This window comes from Dasypus novemcinctus, chromosome 9 (genome assembly GCF_030445035.2).
Source record: "Dasypus novemcinctus isolate mDasNov1 chromosome 9, mDasNov1.1.hap2, whole genome shotgun sequence".
NCBI lineage: Eukaryota > Metazoa > Chordata > Mammalia > Cingulata > Dasypodidae > Dasypus > Dasypus novemcinctus.
The window spans coordinates 123,084,382-123,111,663 of NC_080681.1; the positions used below are offsets into that span (position 1 = coordinate 123,084,382).

General features: G+C 39.2%; 1 protein-coding gene across 17 annotated transcripts in view; it reads right to left on the reverse strand.

Moving 5' to 3' along the window:
• Window positions 1-27,282, reverse strand: part of KIF1B (kinesin family member 1B) — a 155,537-nt gene that overhangs the window by 13,779 nt on the left and 114,476 nt on the right. For all 17 annotated transcript variants that reach the window (XM_058304449.2, XM_058304439.1, XM_058304441.1 and 14 more), the window contains 11 exons: window positions 23,869-23,987; window positions 22,883-22,968; window positions 22,386-22,515; window positions 22,046-22,208; window positions 19,519-19,609; window positions 18,238-18,356; window positions 17,073-17,128; window positions 14,933-15,041; window positions 13,426-13,492; window positions 12,687-12,771; window positions 10,662-10,767 (listed from right to left, as the gene is read on the reverse strand). In XM_058304449.2, coding sequence (XP_058160432.1) covers window positions 10,662-10,767; window positions 12,687-12,771; window positions 13,426-13,492; window positions 14,933-15,041; window positions 17,073-17,128; window positions 18,238-18,356; window positions 19,519-19,609; window positions 22,046-22,208; window positions 22,386-22,515; window positions 22,883-22,968; window positions 23,869-23,987 — 1,131 coding nt within the window. The remainder of the gene's footprint in view (window positions 1-10,661; window positions 10,768-12,686; window positions 12,772-13,425; window positions 13,493-14,932; window positions 15,042-17,072; window positions 17,129-18,237; window positions 18,357-19,518; window positions 19,610-22,045; window positions 22,209-22,385; window positions 22,516-22,882; window positions 22,969-23,868; window positions 23,988-27,282) is intronic.

Consider the following 27,282-nt stretch of genomic DNA (forward strand, 5'->3'; position numbering starts at 1 on the left):
TGAAAAAAATCTACTAGAAAATCAGTATCTCATTTAAACAACTAGATGCTTAATTTAATAGACACCTATAAGTTGTTTTGTAAAGTTCTAATATCTTTTAGTCCTACTGATAAAACCAACAGATCCCACTTGACATTAAATCTGCCTGTTCAGCAAGTCTCCTCTGAAAGTACTGCAGTGAGCTCAAGGGCAGTGTTACACATTAACTCCCAACTCTACCCCATGTTTCCCTTCTCAGATTCCCATGGCAAATGGGGAAGATCCCTCATCTACCCCTGCAGAGTGCATTTTCATGACAAGTTCTCTGCAAATGTAATACAGCTCACTCAAGTGAACTTGGAAGAATTTCTGCACATTCTGTTCCCTGCCCAATACATTCCTCCCTACACCTTCCAAAACTGTCAATTGCTATGGCTGTCTTTTCTAGATTTCCTATGACAAGTAGTTGGCATATTCTCATTCTAGACTCATTGTCAACCTTCTTCCTCTAGGAACTAAAACAAAGAAAGTAATAAATTGCTAAAAGGGAACTCCTTAATCACACTTGATCTTTCAGGTGCCAGTGTGTGAAGCCTTGATCATTTCATACTGTAGCTTTTGAATGCACATGAAATCTAGCTTTTGAGGCAGTGAGTGTGGGTAAAAGGCAATTCTCCACAAAGATAGCAAAGGAATACAGAGACAACTAGTAAGACAAAGACAGACAAAATCAAGAGACCCAAATAGCAACCCTAATGGACAATGGAAACATTTCCATAACTCCAGGGCTCAGTGGGCTAAGCAGAGAATCCCTTTACACATCCACAAAACCCTTTTAGACCAAATCTTCATTTTAATTTGGATTAAGACAAATTCTAAAATTGGGTAAAATGATATTCACTACTTGAGCAGAGCCGGCAAGAGCAAGACCTCTATCACTATGCAAGCTGCTCCAGCGAGGGGTCCTCACAGGAGACAGAACAGGGTCTGCCCATCCCCTTGAGATCCATGCTGAAGTGAAATGAACTCCGCTTCTGGGAGCGAGGGCATTTATTAATTTGGTGATGGCTGATAGAAATTCCTATCACTGCTGCCGTAATTTGTGATTAAGTTACAAACCATAACTTTGGACCTCCTAGTGCCACTATTTAAGTTTCATATCTCTGACTCTTTCAACTAAGGCAAATGTTTTGATTTTGTGTAAGAAAGCCTTTGCATATTTCCATTTTCAGGTTAAAATTTCACACTGATGACCAAGAGAAAATTTCACTGGAAGAAACCTGCCCAATATAAAGAAAGTCTGCATGAATTTTTGACTCCAATAAAATCTTCCTGCATTGGGGAAAAAAATTTGAGTTGTTGAACCACGTTCTTCTGGAATATCCTCAAAAGATAGTAGCTTTTGAGACAACCTACAAGATGGTGGCAGAGAAAGGGGCTCCTAGAGGCAGCTATTGCTACAGGGCAGTTAATAAATACCCAGAGCTATTCGGACGTAGCTGAAGAACCTGTCTGGGGGCTCCAGGAGGCCAGAAGAGCATCCAGCAACATACTTGAAGGAATGGAAGGAGAAGACTGCCCATCTGCAGAGAAAACTCGTAAGTAGAGCGCTCTACACCCTGGAGGCACAAGCCACCTCAGGTGCTGTTCAGCAGCTGGAATTGAAAGCTTCACTTCCCAAAAATGGGGGAAGAGATGGCTAGGTACCAACTTCAGCTACTGATGAGTAAATTCAGCAAGCTAAAGGATAATCCTGAGAACAGATAAAGTTTGAGCCTGTCCAAGTCTGAAAGATGCTGGCAACCGCCATCTTAACACTGTTCCTGGCACGAGGGGAAGTGGGGTTGACTGAAAATCACAGTGCTGGTGGGGACCAGCTTCTTTCCATCCAGATCAGATTGCAGCTCTAGCCTAGGCCCCAGCGCCACCTCCAGCAGGGAAGAAGCTGGGGGACCTGTGCCAGCCTCTCAGGGAAATTACCCACCAAGCCGCGGAGGCCGGTGATTAGCCTACTCTGGTGGCATAAGTTGTCCCAGGAGCTATTCTGTAGATGGAACTGGAAGTTCCATTTCCCAAAAACAGGGGAGGAGGAGACAGTTGGCTCCTGATTTTGGCTACTGATTGGTAGACTCAGCTGGCTAAGGTATAACCCTGGGAACAGCTGGGGTGTGATCCTGCCCAAGTTGAAAGAGGCTGGTGGCCGACATTTTAACTCCGCCCCCAGCCTGAGGGGAAGCCTGGCTGACAGAAAATCACAGTGATGGTAGGAACCAGTTTCTTTCACCCAGATCAGCCTGCAACCCTAGATTAGGCTTCAGCCCCGCTTCTGGCAGGGAGGAGGCTGAGAAGCCCTGCACCAACCTATCCAGGTAATTGCAGGTACCGTTGGCTGGCACAGACTGAATAATTGGAAGTCTACTGGGGCAACTGAGGTCATCTTGGTCCTGTACTACATAGATTCCCACCCCAGGCAGGGGAGAAAGAGACATGAAGCTTCATCAGTCTCTCTGGACAACTACAGTCTAGGCCTGCATGACTTGCATTATTCCACACAGCTGTGACTCTGTCCCTACCCCTGGCAAAAGAGAAAGATGGGGAAAGTTCATTGGTCCTTGGCGCAATGAGGGCACCTTAAGCCTCCACAGCTTATAGCAACAATTACATCCTTGGCTCCTACAGCACAACCAGCAAGGGTGAAAGGGAAGGAAGCCTTAAAGAAAAAACTGCACCCAGAATAAACAGTCTAGTAAGCGAGATGCAAAGACACCAACAAAAAATTACAATCTACACCAAGAAACAGGAAATTATGCCCCAGTTAAAAGAACAAAATAAGCCTCCAGATGAAAAAAGGAGTTGAGACAACTAATCATAGATGTTTAAACAAATCTCCTTAATAAATTAAATGGCTAAAGATTAAGGATATTAAGAAGACACTGGATGAGCACAAAGAAGAATTTGACAGCATACGTAGAAAAATAACAGATCTTATGGGAATGAAAGGTACAACAAATGAAATTTAAAGAACATTGGAATCATATAATAGCAGATTTGAGGAGGCAGAAGAAAGGATTGGTGAGCTTGAAGAAAAGGCCTCTGAAAGTGAACATACAAAAGAACAGATAAAGGAAAGAATGGAAAAAATTGAACAAGGTCTCAGGGAACTAAATGACAGCAAAAGGCATGCAAATATATATATCATGGGTGTCCCAGAAAAAGAAGAGAAGGGAAAAGGGGCAGAAGGAATAGCTGAAGAAATAATGGTAGAAAATCTCCCAACCCTATTGAAGAACATAGATATGCATGTCCAAGAAGCAAAACATACTCCCATTCAAAAAAGTCTGACCAGACCAACTCTGAGACACATATTCATCAGAATGTTAAATGCCAAAGACTAAGAGAGAGTTCTGAGAACAGCAAGAGAAAAGCAATGCATACCATATAAGGTACCCAATAAGATTAAGTGCTGGGAAGTGGGCTTGGCCCAGTGGATAGGGCATCCGTCTACCACACGGGAGGTCTGGGTTCAAACCCCGGGCCTCCTTGACCCGTGTGGAGCTGGCCCACGCACAGTGCTGATGCATGCAAGGAGTGCCATGCCATGCAGGGGTGTCCCCGTGTAGGGGAGCCCCATGTGCAAGGAGTGCGCCCCTTAAGGAGAGCCACCCAGCGTGAAAGAAAGTGCAGCCTGCCCAGGAATGGCACTGCACACATGGAGAGCTGACACACAAGATGACGCAACAAAAAGAAACAGATTCCCGTGCCACTGACAATAACAGAAGCAGACAAAGAACACTCAGCAGATAGATACAGAGAGCAAACAATGGGGAGGTTAGGGGGTAAGGGGAGGAAAATAAATTTAAAAAATAAATCTTAAAAAAAAATAAAAGATTAAGTGCTGATTTCTCACCAGAAACCATGGAGGCAAGAAGACAGTGGTCTGATATATTTAAGATACTACAAGAAAAGAACTTCCAGCCAAGAATCTTATATCCAGCAAGATTGTCTTTCAAAAATGAGGATGAGATTAGAATATTCACAGATAAACAGAAACTGAGAGAACTTCTATGCAAGAGACCAGATTTTCAGGAAATACTAAAGGTCTGCTAGAGACTGAAAAGACAGTAGAGGGAGGCCTGGCAGAAAGTCTAGAAATGAAGATTGTATCAATAAAAGTAACTAAAAGTGTCACAAGTGGTGAAAATAAAATATGACAGATAAAACTCAAATAGTCAGAAATAAACTTAACCAATGATACAAAGCACTTGTATTCAGAAAACTGCCAGCTCAATGCTAAAAGAAATAAAAAAGGCCTACATACCTAGAAGAACATTACATGCTAATGGACTGGAAGACTAAACATGATTAAGATGTCAATTCTACTCAAATTGATACACAGATTCAATGCAATCCTGATAATAATTCTACCAGCATTTAAAAAAAAAAATTGAAAACACGATTATCAAATTTATTTGGAAGGGTAAAAGGTCCTGAATAGCCAGAAGCATCAAAAAAGGAAAAGCAAACCCTCATCTCCAACTTTAAATCGTATTACCTAGCTATAATGGTAAAAACAACATGGTAATTGCATAAAGACAGACACACAGACCAATGGACCCAAATTTATGGTTCAGAAACAGACCCTCATATGTATGGTCAAGTGAGTTTGTTTTTTTGTTTTTTAAAGATTTATTTCTTTCCCCTTCCCCCTCCCACCCCAATTGTCTGTTCTCTGTGTCTATCTGCTGTGTGTTCTTCTTTGTCCACTTCTGTTGTTGTCAGCAGCATGGGAATCTGTTTCTTTTTGTTGTGTCATCTTGTTGTGTCAGCTCTCCATGTGTGTGGTGCCATTCCTGGGCAGGCTGAACTTTCTTTTGCGCTGAGCGGCTCTCCTTATGGGGCGCACTCCTTGCACGTGGGGCACCCCTACGGGACACCCCTGTGTGGCATGTGCATCAGTACTATGCGGGGGCCAGCTCCACATGGGTCAAGGAGGCCCGGGGTTTGAACTGCGGGCCTCCCATGTGGTAGACAGATGCCCTAACCACTGGGCCAAGTCTGCTTCCCTATGTAGAAGTTTTAATTAGCTTTACTATAAACGTGGGGAAATGTACAGAGAGGATGACAACACATAGTGAGTAACAGCTAGTTTATAAATGGGGATGTGGCTGAAAATGGTAGTCTAGGGATGTAAATGGCAATTGTTGCAATGCTACAGAATAATCTAGGAACTGAATAGCACAGTAAAGCAAGAGATGGATGAGAACTGTGGTTGATAGTACAGATGCAAGAGCATCCTTTGCGAGCTGTACATCATTACTGCAGGGTGTTGGGAAATGGAGAAGCATGGGGAAAATACCGCTGGGGTGACCTATGGACTGTGGTTAGCAGTAATAATATAATATTCTTGAATCTATGTGAAAGATGTACTGGGTTAATATGAGGCAGTATGGAAAATGTGAGCCAAATGTACACTATGGACATGATAACAATCAGATGATATTATCTTATGTTACACCAAATGTTCCACCACAGTGTGGTGTGTTGATGGAGGGGTGTTGTTTGGGAATCCTGCACATGTGCATGGTTGTTTTAAAATTTTACAACTTCTGTCATAAAAAATATATTTAAAAAAATAATAATAGGGTGGGTTGGGGGAAAAAAACACATTTTTGGTGTGTTTTTAAGATAAGGACTATGATTTGGTGTGTTTTTAAGATAAGGACTATGATTAGTAGTAATATTTTGACAATATTCTTTCATAATTTGGAACAAACGTCTAACAACAATGCAAGGTGTTGGTGGAGGGTTGATGTATGGGATCCCTGTATGATGTTATGCAAGTTTGCTTTGTAAATTCACAACTTTCACTATACATTTAATTGTTAATGTATGTTCATATATAAATGATATAAAAATAATAATAGGGTTGGTTGGGGGAAAATGCTTTGGTTAGTAGTAATATTTTGACAAAGCTCTTTAGTCATTAGTTAAAAAGGTTTAACAACATTGCAAGTTATTGGTGGTAGGGTAAGTTATGAGAGTCCTATATGATGTTATATGTGATTGTTTTGTAAGTTCACAACTATTATTATACAGGGAAACGGACATGGCCCAGTGGTTAGAGCGTCCGTCTACCACATGGGAGGTCCGCGGTTCAAACCCCGGGCCTCCATGACCCGTGTGGAGCTGGCCCATGCACAGTGCTGATGCACATAAGGAGTGCCGTGCCATGCAGGGGTGTCCCCCGCGTAGGGGAGCCCCACGCACAAGGAGTGTGCCCCATAAGGAGAGCTGCCCAGTGCGAAAGAAAGTTCAGCCTGCCCAGGAATGGCGCCACACACACGGAGAGCTGACACAACAAGATGACGCAACAAAAAGAAACACAGATTCCCATGATGCTGACAACAACAGAAGCGGACAAAGAACACGCAGCAAATAGACACAGAGAACAGACAACTGTGGTGGGGGGGGGGGGGAGGGAGAGAAATAAATAAATAAATCTTTTTAAAAAAACACAACTATTATAACTTATTGTTTATGTATGTTTATATATGAATGATATACTTTAATAAATTAATTTTTTAAAAAAGATAGTAGCTCTTGAGAAGTGGGCTGAAGAAACAGAACTGAGACTGATGAGAAATGTCTACTGAGACAAGTTTGGTGATAGAATTTGGGGTTAAAAAGAGGGCTGAAACCTGAGACATGCTTTCCTGTATGGCTCCTAAGGTGGTTAGGCGATTATTCCAAATAGACTTCTCAAGATTTTCCAAACAAGAGCAGCATCAATAGAGAAACAGGTTTAAAGGTGGCTATCTTGACAAATACAATACCTTGACTTTTTTAATTCAGAAAAATTTAAAAACCACTTTCTTATACTGTAATCACACCTAATGGATCTTCTAAAGAAAGCTGATTAAGAGAACCTCTGAAAAGTGAACTGAATGGAGTCATAAACTCTTATCAATGGCATTAGCCGAAAGCTAAATAAATCAGTTTTATTAATCATACATATGTATACATATCTATTTAACATTTAAAATTATATGCCATGTATCACTTTCTTCAGTTTTCTTTACTAAATCAGAAGAGAGAGATAGGGAAAAACTTTCTTCACTACAGAACCAGAAATTTTTCTATTTGAGAAGAGATTAAATAGATGACACAAATCAGCCCTGACAGCAGAAAGAGAAATCTTTCAAATATAAATAAAATACTCCTCACAGATTCAGCTACCCAAATAACCAAATTGGTCTCTATTACCACACAGGACAAAACAAAGTAAAAAGTGGAAAATCACGCAAAGCTGCAGGACAATAAACCTCTCAAGCTTTTGGCAGGAAGGACAGACAGAACAAAAACAAAGCCTGAGGCTCCGTATGAAATGAAAGAAGAAACATTATACTTTGTATTGGAAGAGGAAAACTTGAAGCGGTGTGAGAATAAAATAGGAAAGTTTAGTGAATGGAATGAGAAAATAATCCAGAACTCTACACATCATTTAAGAAGCTATATGCTAAACTGTACCTACGTCAGAAAGACTCAGCATAAATGAGAAGTGTCCTGGGATAAAAACCACTCAGTTAAAGTGGCAATCAAAGCAATATAAGGTAAAAAGCATTCTGATAAACTAGAATCTTCATGTGCAAAAAAACAAACAGAAAATACCTAGGAATATCCTTATCAAGAAAGAACCCACAAAAACATAGAAAAGGCTTTTGTTAGTGCAGGGGAAAAAAAAAAAAGAGAGAACAGTAAAGAGAAAAAAAAATATAAAAAATAACAAATTTGCTGATAAGTAAAGTATATTCAAGTGGATAGACAATTAACAGAGACTCCCAGGGTCACAATTTGATAAGGGCATACAAGGACATGAGTCCCCCTCCTGAGACATTCAATTAAGGAAAAAGCTTGGTATAGAAGGGAATATGGAGAACACCTCTATTAACATCCCTTCCAGAGGTGAATGGTATTCGGAATGGAAGGAAGTTGACATGGAATTAAGGGAAAATAAAGAAAATTAGCTAACATAAATACAGGCCTGTAAAGAAAAGGAGTAATGGTCCTTGTCCCTTATACTCCACTATCAACACATCAGGAAAAACTCTGACATACATACATAATACACCTAAACTGAGCTCTGTGACTTCACCTTTAGCCATTAAACTTTAGATAAACAGAACAGAAGCTCTCTTAACTAAACTCCAATTCAAAAACTTATCATATTAACCTATGCTTTCCACGTTCCTAAAAGATAAAGACTAGTGCCCATTTCTCAGTGAATATTTTAAACTGGAGGACTTGTGAATTCATATCTCAGATGCCCATACAATTCATTTCAGAGTTGAATTGCAGGACTATTAAGTATTAGCAGTATTTGGTCCCAAACCTATTTAAGTCATTGTACTTGTTATTATAATTATCTAATTTAAGGAAATACTAGGCAATTCAATAACATATGAGGGCAAAAAGGATCTTGGCTTCTGTGAAAACTAATTTGAATGTTTCTAAAAGATTTGATAATGGTGAGTTATTTAAAAAACTGCTGTTAAAAGTTTGGGTGAGATGAATGTAAAAGAAAGGAGAAAGTGATTAAAACCTTAAAAGATTCTGCACTTAGATTTTCTTCATAAGCTTCTAGTTTTTGCTCTATCACACTGAAAAACATAGATGATGAAGTCTGGGTGTAGTTTTACAAAAAATACAATTAGAAGTCCATCCAATAAATGAACCTATAATTTAAAAAAAGACCTTAGTCCCATAACAAAAGCTTCACAAATTAATGTACATTTAGGGAAATGGACTTGGCCCAGTGGTTAGGGCATCCGTCTACCACATGGGAGGTCCGCGGTTCAAACCCCAGGCCTCCTTGACCCGTGTGGAGCTGGCCCATGCACAGTGCTGATGCGCGCAAGGAGTGCCGCACCACGCAGGGGTGTCCCCGCATAGGGGAGCCCCATACGCAAGGAGTGCACCTGTAAGGAGAGCCGCCCAGCGCGAAAGAAAGTGCAGCCTGCCCAGGAATGGCACGGCCCACACTTCCCATGCCTCCGACGACAACAGAAGCGGACAAAGAAACAAGATGCAGCAAATAGACACAGAGAACAGACAACCGGGGGAGGAGGGGGGGGATTAAATAAATAAATAAATCTTAAAAAAAAAAAAAGTACATTTATACAATTTAAAGTAAAACGAAAATTTTTAAGGTATGTATCTTTTTATTATTCTTGGTTTTAGCCAATTTTTTGTAGTAACTAACTATAAGCTTCTATCATAAAATATAAGCTGCTTCTAACAAAGACAAATTCATCCTCTCGACCTGCTAATGGGTATGAATCAAAAGATTTTTTTTTCAAGGTGACACTAATGTGGGCAAACTTGGCACGACCAAGCACCCTTTTCCCCTGCGTATTTTGCTAAGTACCTAGGGAAATTTAAAATACATTTCTCATAGTTGTGAAGAGAATATGGTGGTGAATGCCAGTGAACACCTACATTCTGTGTCTGGCAGAACAGAGAAAGCTGTGTGGAGTTACTGCTGACTTCAGAGGAAGGACTCTGCCTAGGTCTGAGTGAGGCAGCGTCCAAGCACCCTTCTTCATCTCTGTCACTCCCCCTTCCCACACTCACACAACCTTTCCCACTCCTTCCACCTCTCCCCACAGCCCCCTGCCAGATACTCTTACATGTAAAAAGCAAACAGAAGTTTGTTCCTTTTTTCTCTTCTTTCTAGGCAAAACTAGATACATGGGAAACAGTGGAAATAAATTAATCCTGGCCCAAACTTTTCTTTAATTCTATTTCTGCTTCTTTTCTTATTTTTCCTCTCCTTCTTCCCAACATAGATTGTGAGCGAGTTCCTCAGGAGCAGAGAAGCACAGGGAGGACCTCCTACACAAAGGCAGAATTCTAAGCCAAAGTGAGAACACACAGCCACTCCTGTTTCCCGGCCCTGACTAGGTAATGATATCGAATCTCTATGCACATCTGATTTAACTCCTTTCCTAGTTGAGATAAGAGGGCCCCAGCAGATTTATTTCCAGTCTAACATAGGAAAGTAGAATGGCTAAGACCTATAAGGGAATTTTAAGGGATATTAATTTAAAATACAACAAAATTGGTTATTTATAACAGCCAGTCTTGGTCAGAAGAGTTTATATTCATTTATCACCTTTATACATAAATGAAAATGAAAAGCAAATATGGAGAATAACTGAGCCTATCCTCAGCAGTAATGACTACATGCTAGAGGCTTCAGCATACGTTGGTGGGCATGTTTCCATGACACTTAGGAGTGAGATAACTTTCTCTACAGCAACCATTTCACGGGAAAACATTTAGTTTTAGTAAAAGCTTATTTGTACTCTTAAATCCTTGGGTAGTTATGTTTTCTTTTTCTGCTTTCTCCATATGACTGTGTTGTATCTACTCAAACCCCATATATCATATAACATTTCTATTCTGTAAGGGTAACTGATCCCAACTATAAACATATCTCCAATTATTTATTTCTTTGTTTTTGGAGACCAGGGTGGACAGAGTAGGAAACAGAGAATTTTTTTTGCAGTGAGAAGGGAATTAGTTTCTTCATCTGAACTGGGAGCCATTAATGAACAAGGACTCTCACAGTGTATCAGCTGACCCCACAGAGGTTAACATATTATACTCCTTAGGGTGCCCACCTGCTAGAGTTGTGGGAAGACTTCAGGTACTTGGCAGAGATGATATTTAGGGAGAGGATGGCATCAATTGCAGCTTCGTCCACCTCAGCCTTATTCCTAATCCGGCCTTAAAAACATCAGAAAATGGGCACATTTAAAACAAAAAAAAGTTTTTAATCCATAAATTCATTAAGCCAACAAAAGACTTAAATTTTCACAGAACCTCAGGTGCTGAATGGGTCATTTGTTTAATCAGAAGGTCTTCCATTCTTCTCCATGTTCTGCCTCTCCTTTACTTCCCACATTTAGCCAATTACGAAATCTTATGGCTTCTTTGTTCAAAGAGTTTCTAGTTTCCTTTCTATCCCTGCCCTGGTCACAAAGGCCAGCCTCACCTCCAATCTGGAACAATTCAATAGCCATTTAACTGGTCTCTCTGCGGTTCACACCTCCCCCATTTCAATCCATCCTGTGCTCATCTCATGTAAATAACTCACACCACTGATTCCATTATACTGCTCTCTTGCTCAAAATCCTAGAATTCTGTTCTCAAACTAACACTAGGAGATGCAGCATTGCCTAGAAGTTAAGAGCAAAGTCTCTGGAGCTGGACTTCAGGGGTCCAAATCTCAGCTCCATCCTCTCTGAGCCTCAAGTTCCTCATCTGTGAAGCGAAAATAACAATTCCTCCTTTATTTGATTGTCATGAGGATTAAGCAAACAATTATTTCTTGAGAATTTAGAAAAGCACCTGGCAGTTCTTCAGAGAAACCTTAGTAACTGCTGCCTCTGCACCCTACCCCACACTTTTTGATCATATAACACCTCTTATGTTTTACATGTTAGTATTCCATATAGAGATTAGTTTTGGTAAAGCTTGAAAACCATTGCTGCAGACAGGATAGAGTATAGTCTCCTTTCCAGGGGTTCTGAATCTGATTCACACATACCCAAAATGTCTGTGGTTAGAATTCAGAGGGTCTGTGAACTTGGAGGGGGAAAAAATTTACATCTTTATATTCACAAACCTCTAACTGAAATACGACATTTCCTTCACTTATGAAGGAAGGCAACAAACGACAGTAGAATTAGCAGTACCTGTGACTCTGTTCCAGTAGAAACCACAGATGTTTTCATGCTACATTATTGTGAATTATCTTTTACATTAATCAGCACTTTGAAATTAATTAGGCCCACCTATAGATCATAATGCCTCAAAAAAGAATGCTGATATTAAAAATCTGTTTAATATTTTAACTACTGTATTTCAAAATTATTAGTTTCCTTTCTTATCCTACATACTTTGTTTTCTACATTAAAAAAATAATTCCGAGAAGGGGTATATAGGCTTCATCACTGCAAAAGAGGTCCATGGTACCAAAAAAAAAAGGCTAAGAACCTGTCTTAGACTATCACTTCTAAAGTTTATATTCTTTAGCCATTTTTTCTTTCACTAGGCCTTAATTTCTCCACTCTGGCCATGGGTTTCTAGTCAGGTACAGGTTAGGTATATTCCTGATTCTTTTGTTCAAAATGCTTATGTGTCTGAACAACAAAAAAGCCAAATATACAAACACCCTCTAATTTCTCCTAAATTTATTCGAATCCTTTTCCACAAAGCTCACGCATTCCTCTCCTTGATAATTTTCTGTTAACTCTCTTAGCACAGGTCTTTTTCATTGGTCCTCATTGTGGTCCTTAATCATTCAGTGTAAAGCCATCAAACAATTTCGTACATATATGCCACCTCCCCAATTAAACTGCAACTTCACAATGATCGGGGACTTCTTTTATGATGCCCTCTTCCAGCCTCTCACAGAAATAATGGTTGTGTAAATAACTGTGTAAAATAATGGTTGGTTGAATAACATAGCTATTAATGATGGGAGCTGAAAAAACAAAAGCAGTTTCAAGCCCCAGGCCTCTATATTTTCCATAGTCCATGTTCTCCAGTACAGTTTTCCACATATTCCTGGCAGTCCAGAGAGAGAACAAGAACATCTCTAAAAAGCCAGGCTCCTTCCCCAGCCTATGGAATGTACTCACCGACCACCAGCTCGCGGACATCTTTCCAATGGAGCTCACTCCCCTTCTCATGGATAATAGTCACTGTGATCCTTCGCTGGATGCCCTAATTAATGGAGCAGGGTTTCAATTCAATTTAGTTGGGACAATCTATTATTTCCTCATTTGCTGTTTTCTGGATTTTATGGTATGAGGGTTGGGGGTTAGGTGTTATCGTAAACAAAGGGTCAATGGGTCAGGGACTGTTCACATTATGTGTCTCAGACTATGGGCCCCAGCTCCAAATGCCCATCTGAGTCACAAACATTTTTAAGCACTGATTGAATCTACTTTGGTTTACCAAAGGGGAATCTATATTGCATAACCAGATCTTTAGTCCACTGAAACCTTCATTCTCTATTGCCACTAAGAACTTTTGGATGTGAAAGTACACAGAGCTTCCCAACATCCTGAGATGAAAATTGTATAAAATGACATGGGAGTTGCACAAGTTACAGTAACTGAGTGAAACATTCTTTTTCAAAAAATAAAAAATAAAAATAAATAAATAAAGGCAAGGGTATAAATAAGCAAAGATTTGAGAAACAAAAGCCATTACAAAAAAAAGATGGGACAAGAGGACAATGCCACCCCCTTCCCTCACCTTTGTAATACAGAGAAAAAGCAGAGGAATTTCAAGAGAAACAGAAAGAGTTACATTTCTTATTCTACTCTTTTTGGTGTTCCTTCCTAGGCCCCCCTCTAGCTCTGTCATTAGTACCTGGTGAAGCAAAAATGTTCCCTGGCAAGGCAAGCCTGATGTATGGTCAACCACAGCTGGGATATACCTATAAAAACAGAAAAACGAAAGAAGTGAGATAGAATGCTTGCTGCTGACTAAGTTCTCCTTCATCTTCAAGACATTCCCCCTGGTTGCTAAAGTTCCCTGTGATCTTTCTTTTGCTAAATTCTGATTCCATGTCTTCCACATCCACTTTGCCATTTAGTCATACGTCATCTACATTTACTAAACCTTTTGATATATCTATGTCTCATCACCCTCACTAGATTGAAGTACTCCAAGGTCAGTCAGATTTTTGGCTCCATCCTGGCCCCCTGCATAATAGGTGTTTAATATATAATGTATAACTGCAATGACAATTGACAGGAGATAAAGACACATGGATAATTTCAGACTCTTGATACTTTTTAAAGACTTCAGAAGTAATTAAGTCAGTAGAAGCAATTACTGTAACTTTCTCCCTCACAATGCAAGTTATAACCACATTATAGATTCGTCTATGGAAAGTCAAATTCCTCAAAGCAAATTCACTACTGACAACTACATAGAGGACTGATACAGCCAGAACTAACACAGTGCCCTCTGCATGGCAGAACTCGTATTTCATGGTGATGTTCATGATGGTGGTACTCAGCATTATAAATATAGAGGAACAATAAGATAATATTTATTTGCTACCCTTTACACGAACTGATATAGCTCCTTGTGTCTGTTTCAGGAGTAGGATCACTTTTCACTTGTCTTTTTCCAAAAACATTTAGAGATAACTATAAACAATAGGTAGATCCATCACTTACTCTAACATAGACAATGGTTCTCAACTGAGGATAATTTTGTCCCTTAAGGAACATGAGGCAAAGCCTAAAGATATTTTTGGTTGTCACAACTGGGGGAGGTACTATTGGCATCTCATGGTGGCAGAGGCTAGGGATGTGGCTAAACATACCATAATGCACAGGACAGCCTCCACAACAGAGAATTATCTGTGATAGTGCTGAGTTTGAGAAACTCCGGTCTAGGGAAACATTCTGGTCCCTAGTTCCCTAGCTGAGATTATTAATATAAGTCTTTTTTTTTTTTTGTCTTTATTCATTTTTTTAATATTACATTAAAAAAATGAGGTCCCCATATACCACCCACCCCCCTTAATATAAGTCTTAACCATAGAATGTGAAAAGTGCTTCTGACTCCATTTTTAATAGTTCTGCTATTGATAAAAACCCACTATGAAGGTTATATTCCCTATATAACAAAGTGTCAGATCTAGCAGTAGATCTTGCTACTGCTAACAAGAAGGCAAATTATTATACGGGATAGTCAGTTCTCTGACAAACGTCTATCTCAAACACTAACTAGAATTCAATTCAAAACTGGAATTTGACAGTGTCAAGGTTCATGACTCTGAATACAAAAAGAGAGATTCGAAATTACATTTCTTGATTTTAAAACACTTCACTTTATTTAAAAAGTAGAATGTTGGACTTACTCTCCTGTAGGCTCCAGTTCACTGATCTCAAACCAAACCAGAAGGTCATACTTGCTCATGCTCTGGCCAAGGCTGGTTTTGCTCATGGTGTTTAACTTGGTGGCTGGAACTTTTTTTTAAAAATTAGAAAATGTCAAAATCTGGCTCAGGTCTACCCAGCAAAAGTATATGCTTCTGCAATGTCAGTCTTCAAGGATACAATTGAGAAAGGCAGCAAGAATCAGACTACAGTTTCAAATGCAGGCGACCCAGAGAAATTAATACCAACCACATGAATACCTTTACATTCACAGAACAAGGAAAATGGAGAATTAATATCTTTGTTCCTCTCAATAAAGTGTCTCCAAAGGTGAGAAGACAAATTTAGTGGAAAGCAGATGTGTTCACAAAGCAGTTTGAAACCGTCCCGTTCTAGAACCTCAAATTTTGTGGCAGCCAGAGCATCCCTAAGAGGTAATGACTGGAAGCACCTGCAGTAGTGCCTCGTGTTATACATGGCCTCAACAAAAGCTGGAGTGGTGGAGCACAGACCATCCTCCAATCCTGCCTGCGTGTAAGAGTCACCTGGGGATCTTAAAGACTACAAAACCCAGACCACACCCCACACCAACTAAATCACAACCTTTGGGGGTTGGTGGAATATAGGCATCTGTGATTGTTGAAAGTCCCTAGGTAACTGCAATGCACAGACAAGTTTGTGAACCACTGGCTTAATCTGTTTGTAAATACAGGATTTGGTAAATGATCTTATGCTATACATTTTCTTCAGATTAAAAATTCATATTCTTAACTGTATTGATAAAATGAATTTCAGATTTTACATGGTGGTCATGTGGAAACACTACATAAGAATTCTAAAATGTGGCAATACAAAAAGAGTTCTCTGTTCAGAATCTGTGAGTAGTGGAGTGAGAATCAAATGACTTGGGATCTAACTATTGCTCAACCTCTATAACTGTTTCCTCATTTATAAAATGTGGATGATTAGCCTGTTATCTCAGAAAGGTATTATGAAGCACCACTGACAGAAGGTAGATGAAGGGTTTCATAAATCATTTCGAACTATTCAAGTATGTAGTTTGTATTACTTGTCCCAGCTGAATTCCACATGAATTGGTGATCCCAATCAAGAACAAAATTGTTACTGATACTGGTAATCATCCAAGCCAGAAGGCAAAACAAGAAGTATTAAAAAACCAACCACCAATAAAAATCTTAAAATTAAATACTGGTGCAAACAGTCTAAAAGAATGAATATTGAAGCCCTCATCCTTAGGGGTGAGATTAAACAGGCACAGGTAGAGAAGGTGTTTCCTAAAATCTCTCTGAAAGAAATGTGTATGGCCTTGATGATGTGCTGAACTCTGCATTCAGCTTCCAGTGTCAAACAGCAACATGGCATTTCATCCACAGGGAGCCAAGCTTTAGGGTAAGCACCTGAGGATGGTTCTACATCTAAGGCAGAGCTAATCCAACTACTAACCATCTCGTCTGGATACCCTCTTGCTCTGACAGCGGGGAACTGGCAGAAAGAGAAAAGGTGGTCATGAGTCAGCCCCATCTTGGAAGGTGGCAACAGTCGAGGATGCAAACATGTTGGCATGCTCAGAAAATGTGTTCAACACATGCACATTCACATAGCCAGACATGAGAAACCAAATCAGTGCAATCTTTTTCTCATGGTCTGAAAACAAGATGGAGATGAGGAGTAAAAGGGTCAGAGAGTGAGCAAGGGTGGGGTAGGAATGAGGCAAGTGGGCAATAAGGAAAAAGGATGAAAATTAACAGGAAAAAAAATAAAAATAAGATAATTGAACATGCAGAATAAATCTACTATGCAAAGAAATGCTTAGATACCTGACAGTTATGGGGACATTACAAAGCAGAGAGATTTAGGAACAGGGAGATTATCAAAATCTGCTCCAGTTTTAAGAAGCAAATAAGAGACCAGAGAACTAGCAGGGATAGAGCCCTATTGTTTATCACTTCTTATTCTAAGTTGGGAACCAAGAATTCTAATCAGAGCTGCTAAGGATACATAGAAGGGGAGCAGAAATTCAAACACGATTTTCATCTGAAAAGTTATTCAGAGTAAGAGATACGTTCACACAGAGATGATCATAATGCAGTGAATGCTCACCTGGTTTGGAGAGCGGCATGGGTGGAGGGAAGAATCGTCGTGACGGCTGAGGTGGACTGCAAAGAAAGGAAGACAGTGGGGCAGGTGTAGCTCAATGGTTGAGTGCCTGCTTCACATGTATTATATACGAGGTCTGGGTTCGATCCCCAGCACCTCCTTAAAAAAAAAGGGAAAACAAATTCCTACAGACTGAAAATAGTCTGATATTGATGGTAATGGCATATGAAACTCTGTTTAGAAAGAGATCTTTTGCATTTTCATCCCTGGCACAATATCAGGTACCCAGACAATCCCATAGTGCATATGAGGCTAAAACATTTAAAAAGTGCCCCTGTAAATCTCAGCTAGGAAACGAAATAAAATTTTTGTGCTAACACCAACACTCTGCCATCATTAAGAATTCCCCATTGTTACTCTCCTCAGCAATTTTGATGATTCCACTTAAGGGCCTATGCTTCATAAAGTCCTGGGTCATTAGGAACAATTATACATAATTTTCATGATATATCCCTATTACCTCAACTTTATACCCCTATTCAAGGTAAAGTCTCCGCCTACAAAAACACAGTATTCAAGGTCACCTGGGCACAATTCCATTTGCTCTACCAAATATTAGCGACTAGGGGCCAGGAAAAAAGTGATGATCTTTTGAAAGAAGAAACATGGGCGGTCCGTGGTTCAAACCCCAGGCCTCCTTGACCCATGTGGAGCTGGCCCATGCGCAGTGCTGATGCGTGCAAGGAGTGCCGTGCCACACAGGGGTGTCCCCCGCGTAGGGGAGCCCCATGCGCAAGGAGTGCGCCCTGTAAGGAGAGCCGCCCAGCGCGAAAGAAAGCACAGCCTGCCAAAGAATGGTGCTGCCCACATGGAGAGCTGACGCAACAAAAAGAAACACAGATTCCCATGCTGCTGACAACAACAGAAGTGGACAAAGAAGATGCAGCAAATAGACACAGAGAACAGAAAACCGGGGTGGGGGACGGAAAGGGGAGAGAAATAAATAAATAACTCTTTAAAAAAGAAAAGAAAAAAGAAAAAAAAGAACATAGGGTAATACATAAAACTGTTACCTAGTTACCATGATCCCTCAAAAGATTTATTCTGTTCCAGCAAATGGAGAACTAAAAACCAAAATAACAAAAACCTTTGCTTATTTTGTCCAAACCTGTTAAGCTCCTGTCCCTGAAGGTGAAGAGGATGCTGCTGATAATGCCCAAAGACTTCAAATACGATAGGCTTAGTTTTGATGTATTCCACAAATGATTCAGTGACTTCTACTGCAATCTAATAAGGAATAAAGCCAAGTAAGAGTAAGGAAAGATTCATTGTAAGTATGTGCTAGCTATTATTAATATACTACTCAGGCCTCCTACACCAAGAGTGGGGCTCCCTTCTGGTTTTCATTCTAAACTTTACTAATCTTCTGGCATTCAAGACCCTTCACAATCTACCCTAAATGACCTCTGTCCTCCCTGCCCATCACCCAACTGCTGCCATTCACACACTTATATTTGGGGCTCAATCAAATGTGCCTGCTGCTCCTTTCACCTGCTCCTTCTCTGCTGTGCCTGAGGCCTAGCCCAGGCTACAGCCCTCTCTTACTTTATTTACTACAGATATAGAGAATGAGATGGTTTCCTGTAGTGGTGAAGATCATGGACACAAGACCCAGATTTCTCTGGGTTCAAATCCCATCCCTACTGCCCCTTCTTAGCTTTGTAACCTTGGCGAGTGAGTTAAACTGCCCTGTGCCTCAGTTATCTCAACTGTGTAATGAGGATTATTATAGTACATGGTGCAATGGTGAAGATTAAATGAGTTAAGACACAAAAAAGCACTCAGAACAGTAAATGGCAGAAAATAAACTCAATGGATGATAGCTATTATGAATGAGGATAGGAATTTTTGAATACAGTTTGAGTATAATTTCCTATAAGAGGAAGTAGGTCTGTTTTCTTATTCCATGTATGAAAGTTGCAAAGGGCATTAATTGTAGCATTAGCTGCACCTAAAACAGAACTATGAATCTTAATTTAACTATAAAAGATATGCAATATTTTCTATATTATTTGCAAATGAAAATACAATTATCTTAGCATTTAAAAGACAATATATTAACTTTAACAAGACTTATTAAATATACTTATTTTTCTAGGGAGGAAAAATAACTCATCACATTCAAATGGATGGAAGTTTTACTGGCAGCTTAAGCCCTACCCTATCCACTGGGCCAGCTGTCTCTCAGATAAGAAAGCAGCTGCCCAGTTCACTGGGGGTTACTTCACTGCTCTGGCCACTCCTCCTATTGTCTGTTCTCCTCACTCAGCAGCGAACTCTCAGACAGAGGGAGCCAAACGGAGCCACACAAGGCCATGATTCCTCACACAGCCACTCCAGGTACCACAAAACCCACAATATGTTTGGCAAAAATGCCTGTGTGACTTACATTCTGCACATGATAAAAACCCAGAGGACTTCCTCTGCCGTTGTTTTTGAGGGGTTCAGTGGAGAAAGCTTCATCATGGCGATGTAAAAAGCTTAAGTAAAAAAAGACACGTGAACTTTGCAATAAATAGTTTCATCATGATCTAAGAGATCAATATAGAACCTATGGACAGAAGAATGTACTTTTAAGCAGATTCTTTAATTGAGGCAACTAAAAAAACATTTCCTTGTGAATTTTATTTCTAAAACGACTAAAAAATTAACCAATCTCAATCACTTGGCTATACAGATGACTATCTGAGAATGCCTTGGTGAGAATAAAGTAGTGAATCCCATGAACTCCTATTCTTTCATGGAAGTTTCTTACTAAGAATAAAAATTATGAAATCATACTGTGTAGAAAAGATCTGGCAGCCCCAAGCTTCCATAGTCACTGGATGGCATACTTGCCTAGGAGTCTCTCTAATACCCAGCTAAGAGAAAATTCAAATGTCATCTCTTCTAGGAAGTCTCCTCTGACTGACCTTGACAGATCTATTCCCACAGCATCTGGGACCTATTTCTTCAATAGCAATGACTTCACTGTTCGTAATAATGCATTTATATGCCTATCTCTCCAACAGACAGGCAAGTATCTCCCAGCCTCTGGCATTGGGTTTGACACAGAGAAGATACTCCATAAGTATTTGTTAAATTGATGGGTTAGATTTATTTATTTTCACAAATAGATTTTATTAGTCTGAAATAAAAAATAAGTGAAGAATTAAAGAATATGCAACACAAAGACTTATTCCCGGATAGAAATATTCATCAAGAAGAATATTCCCTACCCCAACCCTGGCCGAAAAGGGGGAAAAATACTTTGGATAGAGGGGAGAGAATGGGATTGTGAACTTCCTCAGTATGAGGGCAGGAATACACTTCCAGCAGGTAGTCCAAATCACTGATGAACTACACACAGCTGGTACTTTAGCATACTGTACCAAATGCGCCTTTTTCTATTTTTTCCCTTTTAATTCTTCTCCTTCCTCTCTTCCCCTCTTCTCTTACTCCTTTTTTTTTTTTTTTTCCCATCCATTTTTTCTTCTCCTGACCATACCCTTTACCTCCAGAAGCCCCCATGGGCGTTAGCTGACCTGTGATGTATACTCTTTCAATGCTATATAAAAACAAACAAGATTCTCACAGCATGACCTTTCCCCTAGAGCTAACCACAGCTGGAGATGCTGCCAGTCTTTTAAGATTTTAGGAGAAAGGTCAATATACCATTTATCATTTCAGACATCATTAGCCAAATGGGTCTTTTCCATAAAATATTATCAGTTGCCTGATGAGAATTAATAGCGAGAGTTCTAAAAAAGTGATTCATCTAGCCAAACTCCATCCTCTTCTAAATTTGAGACTTTAGCAAAATATATTAAGTTGGCAAAATCAATCCTGAACAAGAAATATTTCAACAATTACGAGTTAGCAAATGAGATTAGTTGCTTACTATGTATTAATTGTAATCACATTTAATTCAGGTCTTAGCTAAAACCTATAAAAAGCAATGCTTTAGAAACTGCATTAGGACCCTAAGGAAAGCCATAGCACCTTTTTTGGGGATTGAACCCAGGACCTCATATGTAGGAAGCTGGTGCCCAACCACTGAGCCACATTGGCTTCCCTGAGTTGGCACTTTTGTTTGTTTTGCTTGTTGTTTTGTTTTTTTTTTCTTTTCAGGAGGCACCAGGAACCAAATCCTGAGCCACTCATGTGGGAAGCAGGCACTCAATTGCTTAAGCCACATCTGCTCCCCAAAAGCACATTTTAAAGGGAAAGAGATGGCACATCTCTAATGCTGCCTTTTGATCCAACTAGTGGCAAACTATGGGCTTTAAGGTATGGGATGGGTCAGACTTCATTCTTTTGTTCTTTCTAAGTACAGAAAGGATATAAGGATCTCTGGGGGTATAAAACTTAAGATTCTCAAAAAAGTGTTTTCCTAGGGAAATCTCAAGAAGAAAGCACCTAGAGTATAGAGTTCAAGAGGGGCCAATAAGTGGATGAAAAATGAAACCTGTCGCCCATTCTCTATCTACTAGTTTTTTTCAGTTGATATAGAACTTTCATGTCCTTTAAATAATGAAAATTTTCTTTCTCCCAAGCATTAAAAATAGGTGTAACTGGTGGCTCGATAATTACTCACTGCCTGTTAATAAGACATTTTAGCATAAAGAGCACTAACTGGACTGATCAATAGCCTCATGTGTATCAGATCCTGTATTCCTGACATAGGGGAGAGTCCAAGAGGACCCCTCTAGCAGGATGCACGGCACACTCTTCTTCCACACTGAACCCCGTTTCTTTTCCTTGTAGGTTTCTGGGTTTTATTCCCATCTTAAACGAAGAAAGCCTTTCCTTCTGAGACTGGTAGTCTTTTACCTCTCAAGAGTGTTAATATCTCACAAAGGTAAAGCACTCTATAGTACACAAAGGATTCCATCACACATGACCTTGGTTCACAGCAGAGCAAAGGGCCGGCTTACTTGAACTGACAGAAGATATCTGCATACTCAGGGAGGATTCCACTGGCCTGCAACACCGTTACACGGAAAGTGAAGGCACTGCCCAGTTTCAGGTGGTTGCCAATCTCTTCAGAAAACCCTTCCATGACCATCTTACCATCCAGCAAAGTGCTTGACTTCAAATCTAAAGAGGGCCAAATGAGTACACATGGTTCAGATACTACACATACTATCTCTCAAAGTGGAGAAAGCGGGGCAATCCTCCCACTCCTCCTGATGAAAGAGACTACCTCCCTTCACAACAGCTAGTACTTTCTCTCTTTGAAAACGTCCACAAACATGGTGAATTCTGTTTACGCACCCAAGTCATTCATTCGATTGATTTCTTCTGGAGGAATGATGACCTCAGAACTCTGTCCCTGTCCTTCCACAATCCTTAGCTCCTCCAAGGACAGACCAGAACGAGTCATTGCAACTGAAGAAAAATCAGTCTGAAAACAAAACAGGGATAGGCATGTGACAAGGTAGTATAACAACATTTTTCCCAGTTTCCTTCCTTCTGTTTATTTGCCCAATAAATGTGACTGGAAATTATGTGGATTAAATGCTGTCTGAGGAAGAGATAAAATAAATAAAATATAATGTTAGTCTTCATCTTTTATAATGTTGGGTCTTTACCTCCTCAGTAATTGTTAAGCATATCTCATATTCTAATAGATAGCTCTGTGTTTACCAGCACCCTGTATTTTCTAGCTCTAGGTAGGGAAATTGGTCTCTAATGCCCCAAATTCTCCTTATAAGCCCATCTACTTCTTTCTTTGTCCACAAAGTTTTCCTTCTTTCTGGAAGGTTTCTCACCTGATTAAAGTACTCATTATCAAAAGATATTTTAGCTGTTCCTGACTGTCGAATTCCAGAGCCATAATCAGGAGCTTCTTCATCCGCTAAGTAGAAAAAGATTGAGAAAGGAGCAAATGAGACTACATATGGGGAAGAAAATATCCCTTGTTGGATTAGAAAATATAGGAAAGTATGGAAACTACTGTTTGAGAAATTTCACATGAGACAAGATGCTAAAGAACAAGACTTTCTACAAAAGAAAGAATAAGACCAAAATAGTAAAATTACAAGGAGCTATTTCTAACTGTACTCATTTAAAATGACAATCACTTTAGCTCAAATACAACTAGTTAATAAAGAATCAATTTTATACTTGTGATTGTTCAAATCTCGATCTTGGCAAGATTATATTCAATAATACACAAATATCTGAAAATATTATACTGCTCTTGGAGGGGACTTCCATAAAATCAACATTGGTAACGGTGTTTCCATGGAGAAAAGAGCAAAAGGTTACTAAACACAGCACAGAGTGTTTAGACAGAAAAATTACAAGAAATGACCACAATCTTTCCTCAGAATGTAGGGTGGTGAAAAAATGGCAAAGATCAATGTCTTGATTGATAAATTAGAAAACAATAGCTAAAGAACAGAAATGTCCTTTAGAAGTACCCTGAAAGAAAATCAGGCAAGAAAAGGCCTGAAATTCCTTTGCTACTTCTGTAGCAGTTAAGAGACATTATTTAAAATACAAATGACTTTTATAATAATACAGGAGTTGTTCTTTCTTCATGTTAAAGTAAATTCCTTTATATCATTATTCTACAATAGCTGTAGCCCAGGACTAAACAATCTATTTACGACTTGCAAACAACAGCTCGAAGAAACAAAAACTCACCACAGTTTGTTACGTGCAACCGAGGTGCAGCCCATACAAACTTAGCCTGCTTGTCTCTGGGAAAAGTAGCCCCAGCTCTCACTCATTTCAGAAAAAGGCCACTTACCTGCAATGGCCTGTACAGCCACACGCAGAAATCCCCGCACTTCACCCTTCTCACTGACAATGGCCACCCTATGAATCAGGGGCACTGGATAGAGCAGGTTGCTTAGGTAAACAAATGCCCTAGAGAAAGAAGCCAGGAGACAAACGTCAGAGCACCCAGTGGAGAAAGCAGCTGGCTTTCAGAAGCACTGAGAACATCTTCATCAAACAGTGAGCTGGCTTCTGGGCCTTCTTTCAAGATCACCCCTCTGACTGTTCTTGATTGTTCTGCACTCCCAGACTGCCTCTACTTGCTTTTTTAGCACAGACAATATAAAACCAAATGCAAATGCTTGGTAAAGCAGTTAACAAAGACCAACCTACACCAAGTTACTCTGTTGAGCTACAAAATTATGACTGTAGGTAGAAGAGTAACAATTGGAAGTAGGCTTTCAAGATACTGCTCTTTGAAGACTTGAAGACTACTGGGGAGTGGGAGTATGTGTGTGGAAGGGAGACCACTAAAGAACTTAACCTTTAAAGGTAAGGAATTATAAAGAAGTTTGTTTTGTTTTCCCCAAAAGATAAAATATTAATAGAAATCAGGAGACAAAAAAAGTCAGGAAACATGACTGAAATACAGTTAATAACTTAAAATAGATTTGATGTCACAGCACAATGGTCTTTATTTTCATTCTCAGTCTTAGAGTCTAAGAAATGATTATTGTCTTTAGGCAGGATGAATAAAATGGTGAGGAAAAAAGAAGTCTATGGGCAGAGAGGCTATACAGCCAGAAATTTCTGAGCTTATAGGAGACTCTGAAAGGGCATCAAGATAAATGCTAAGGGAGAAGGGAGTGGTTCCCCTAAAGAGTTTGATTTTGCTCCTAGAGTCCCAAGCCTAACACAGAAACACAAAAATAAAAAGTAAATAAGAGATCTAACATTTTATATTTCAAATGAACTAGCAAAGCCTCAGTACTTCCCCCCTTCATTACTTTGTAGCTACTGATTCTTTTATTCCAGAGCAATAAAAATTGAAGATCACAAAGCTCCAAGCTTAAGAGTGTTCATTCCATAAGTGGATGTGCACTGTGCATTGTGCACTGTGACTGCACAACGTGAGAAATAGAACCAAGTTCCCACTGTTACTCCTGTCTTTTTTTTTTTTTTTTTTTTTAAGATACATAGATCACACAAAATGTTGTTACTCCTGTCTTCCCACTTGGTATATGCTGGTCTTTGAACATAAGACAGAGTAAAATGGACATCAAGAAATCAAACATAACTTAATAATGACATATATGCCTGCCTGCTCTTTTCTTGCTCTGAAATCTACTTTGAAACAAAGAGAAAAGAAAGATGGAATGGATATTTGGGGTTTTAACTCAAAGTAATGAAAACAATTCTGAAAACAGGCAAAATGCTTCAAAGAAAACAAATGTTAATAAAACTTTAAGAGCATAAATGAATATGAATGAAAAGTATAACAATGATAACTGCAAGTGAACATTAAAGCAGATCAAATGATGTCTACTTCCCTTTCAGTCTGCTCCAAAGGGAGGGCAATGCTAAGAAATGGGATGTTAAAGCTTTGTTGTACAAAAATAAGGAAATGAAAAATCTTCTAAAAATGAATACAGCAGGACTATCAAACACCAACCAACTACTGTCGACGGAGTTAAGAAAACTAAAAATTTGGCATAACATACCAACTGGATAATTTCATGTCTACAGTTAGCATAATACACACCACTCTCATTTTATATGACATTCACCAGTCAGACTCGCCCACTCTCCACTCCTTGGCCATTACCAAGGCATTGGACAGGTTCACCTCCTGCCTGGACCTCTCCCTGCTCTTTCCTGCCCAACTAATGCTTTTGATTTCATGTCTTCAGATCTTATTTCAAACACCACTCTCTGATGACAGGTCTACCCAATGTTATTTGTTCTCAGCAATTCACACAATTCTTTCATTGTTGCTATAATTGACATTTACCTGTATGATTTATTTATCTGTCTCACCCACCAGACTATAAGCCTATGAGGGTAGGAACCATGTCTAGTTTTGTTTGCCACTGTCTGCAGAGGGCCTGATGTACAGTAAAAACACTCAATAAATATCTGGTGAGTGAATGAACATACACATACATAATGGAATGGGAAAATTATTTGTTTTCTATTTTTTAAGTAAACTGGGAAGATTTTCCAGAAAAATGTGTTACACCAGAGGCAGAGAGGCAAAGCCATTCAACTATATACCAGGTAGATTTTTCAGTCCATACTTGTGATGGATATTAACTGTATAAACATGTTTAGATTTCTAACTATACTTAATGTTACCTTAAAAATAATTAGTCTTCAAAAACAGAAACCACTGCTCTCTGAGAAAACTCATCACTTGAAGGCACAGTACATCCTACTCTCACACACGTGTTACAATAAAGAACTGTTTGAGCAGACACTGAAGACGACAATCTCCTTTCTGCTGATGTGGAAGTATAGAATCTGACACAAGGTATTCTTGTAGCTTTTCCTTTTTAGAAGAGCGAATTCTGTGGTTCTATGATAGTAGCAGGGGCATCAGCACTGTGACTGTACAACTGCATAATTACTAGACAGCTACAAGTCCTATGATCAGAATATAGTCCTTAGCCTCAAAACAATGCTTTATCAAAGCTCCCTTAAACAGCTTTTTAAACTGGGATTTTTATAATTACTCTGCATTCTTGAGAGTCCTTATACCTTCACCTAGCAGACTGAAGGAGAACAGGACTGAGAAAGGGGAAGATGTAATGGATATATTAGCAGAAAGTTTTGTGAAGTTACATCAAAAAGAGAAACAAATTTTGTCAACATAAAGATAAGAAAAATCAGCATAATTATGGTGATAGTTACAGAAAGAAGATCAGTTTGGGTACTTAGTTTACATAAAAACTAGCCATCTTTTGCTCCATTTTAACCCAGAAGACTAGATTAAATATTTTATATTTCATCCCAAATTATGATGGATGGTTCGTAACATCCCAGCATGCCATAAGAGAATAGCTAAAGGGACAAGCTCTTTTAATTTTCATAAAAAAGATTCACCAGAGATAGCTAAGGCCAAGAAACAAAACCTACAAATAGAATTTCACAAGAAACTGGAAAATTTTACAAGCAAACTATAGTTGCAATTATGTGCCAATAAGGGAAATCCAATCTTATGACTTACCAAGACAAGAACAATTTATTCTTCTTAAACATACAATGGCCATCACACAACTGAGTGATAGTACATTATTATAAATTTTGTTTGTAGATAGAAATGTGGCAGGGCAAAAAGTTAGCTTAAGAATCTGGGAATCTAAACAAATAGAAAGGTCAATTCCTGAGCCATCACTCCATTAATATTTTATTTGAAAATCAGAATAGATTATTTTTTATACACACT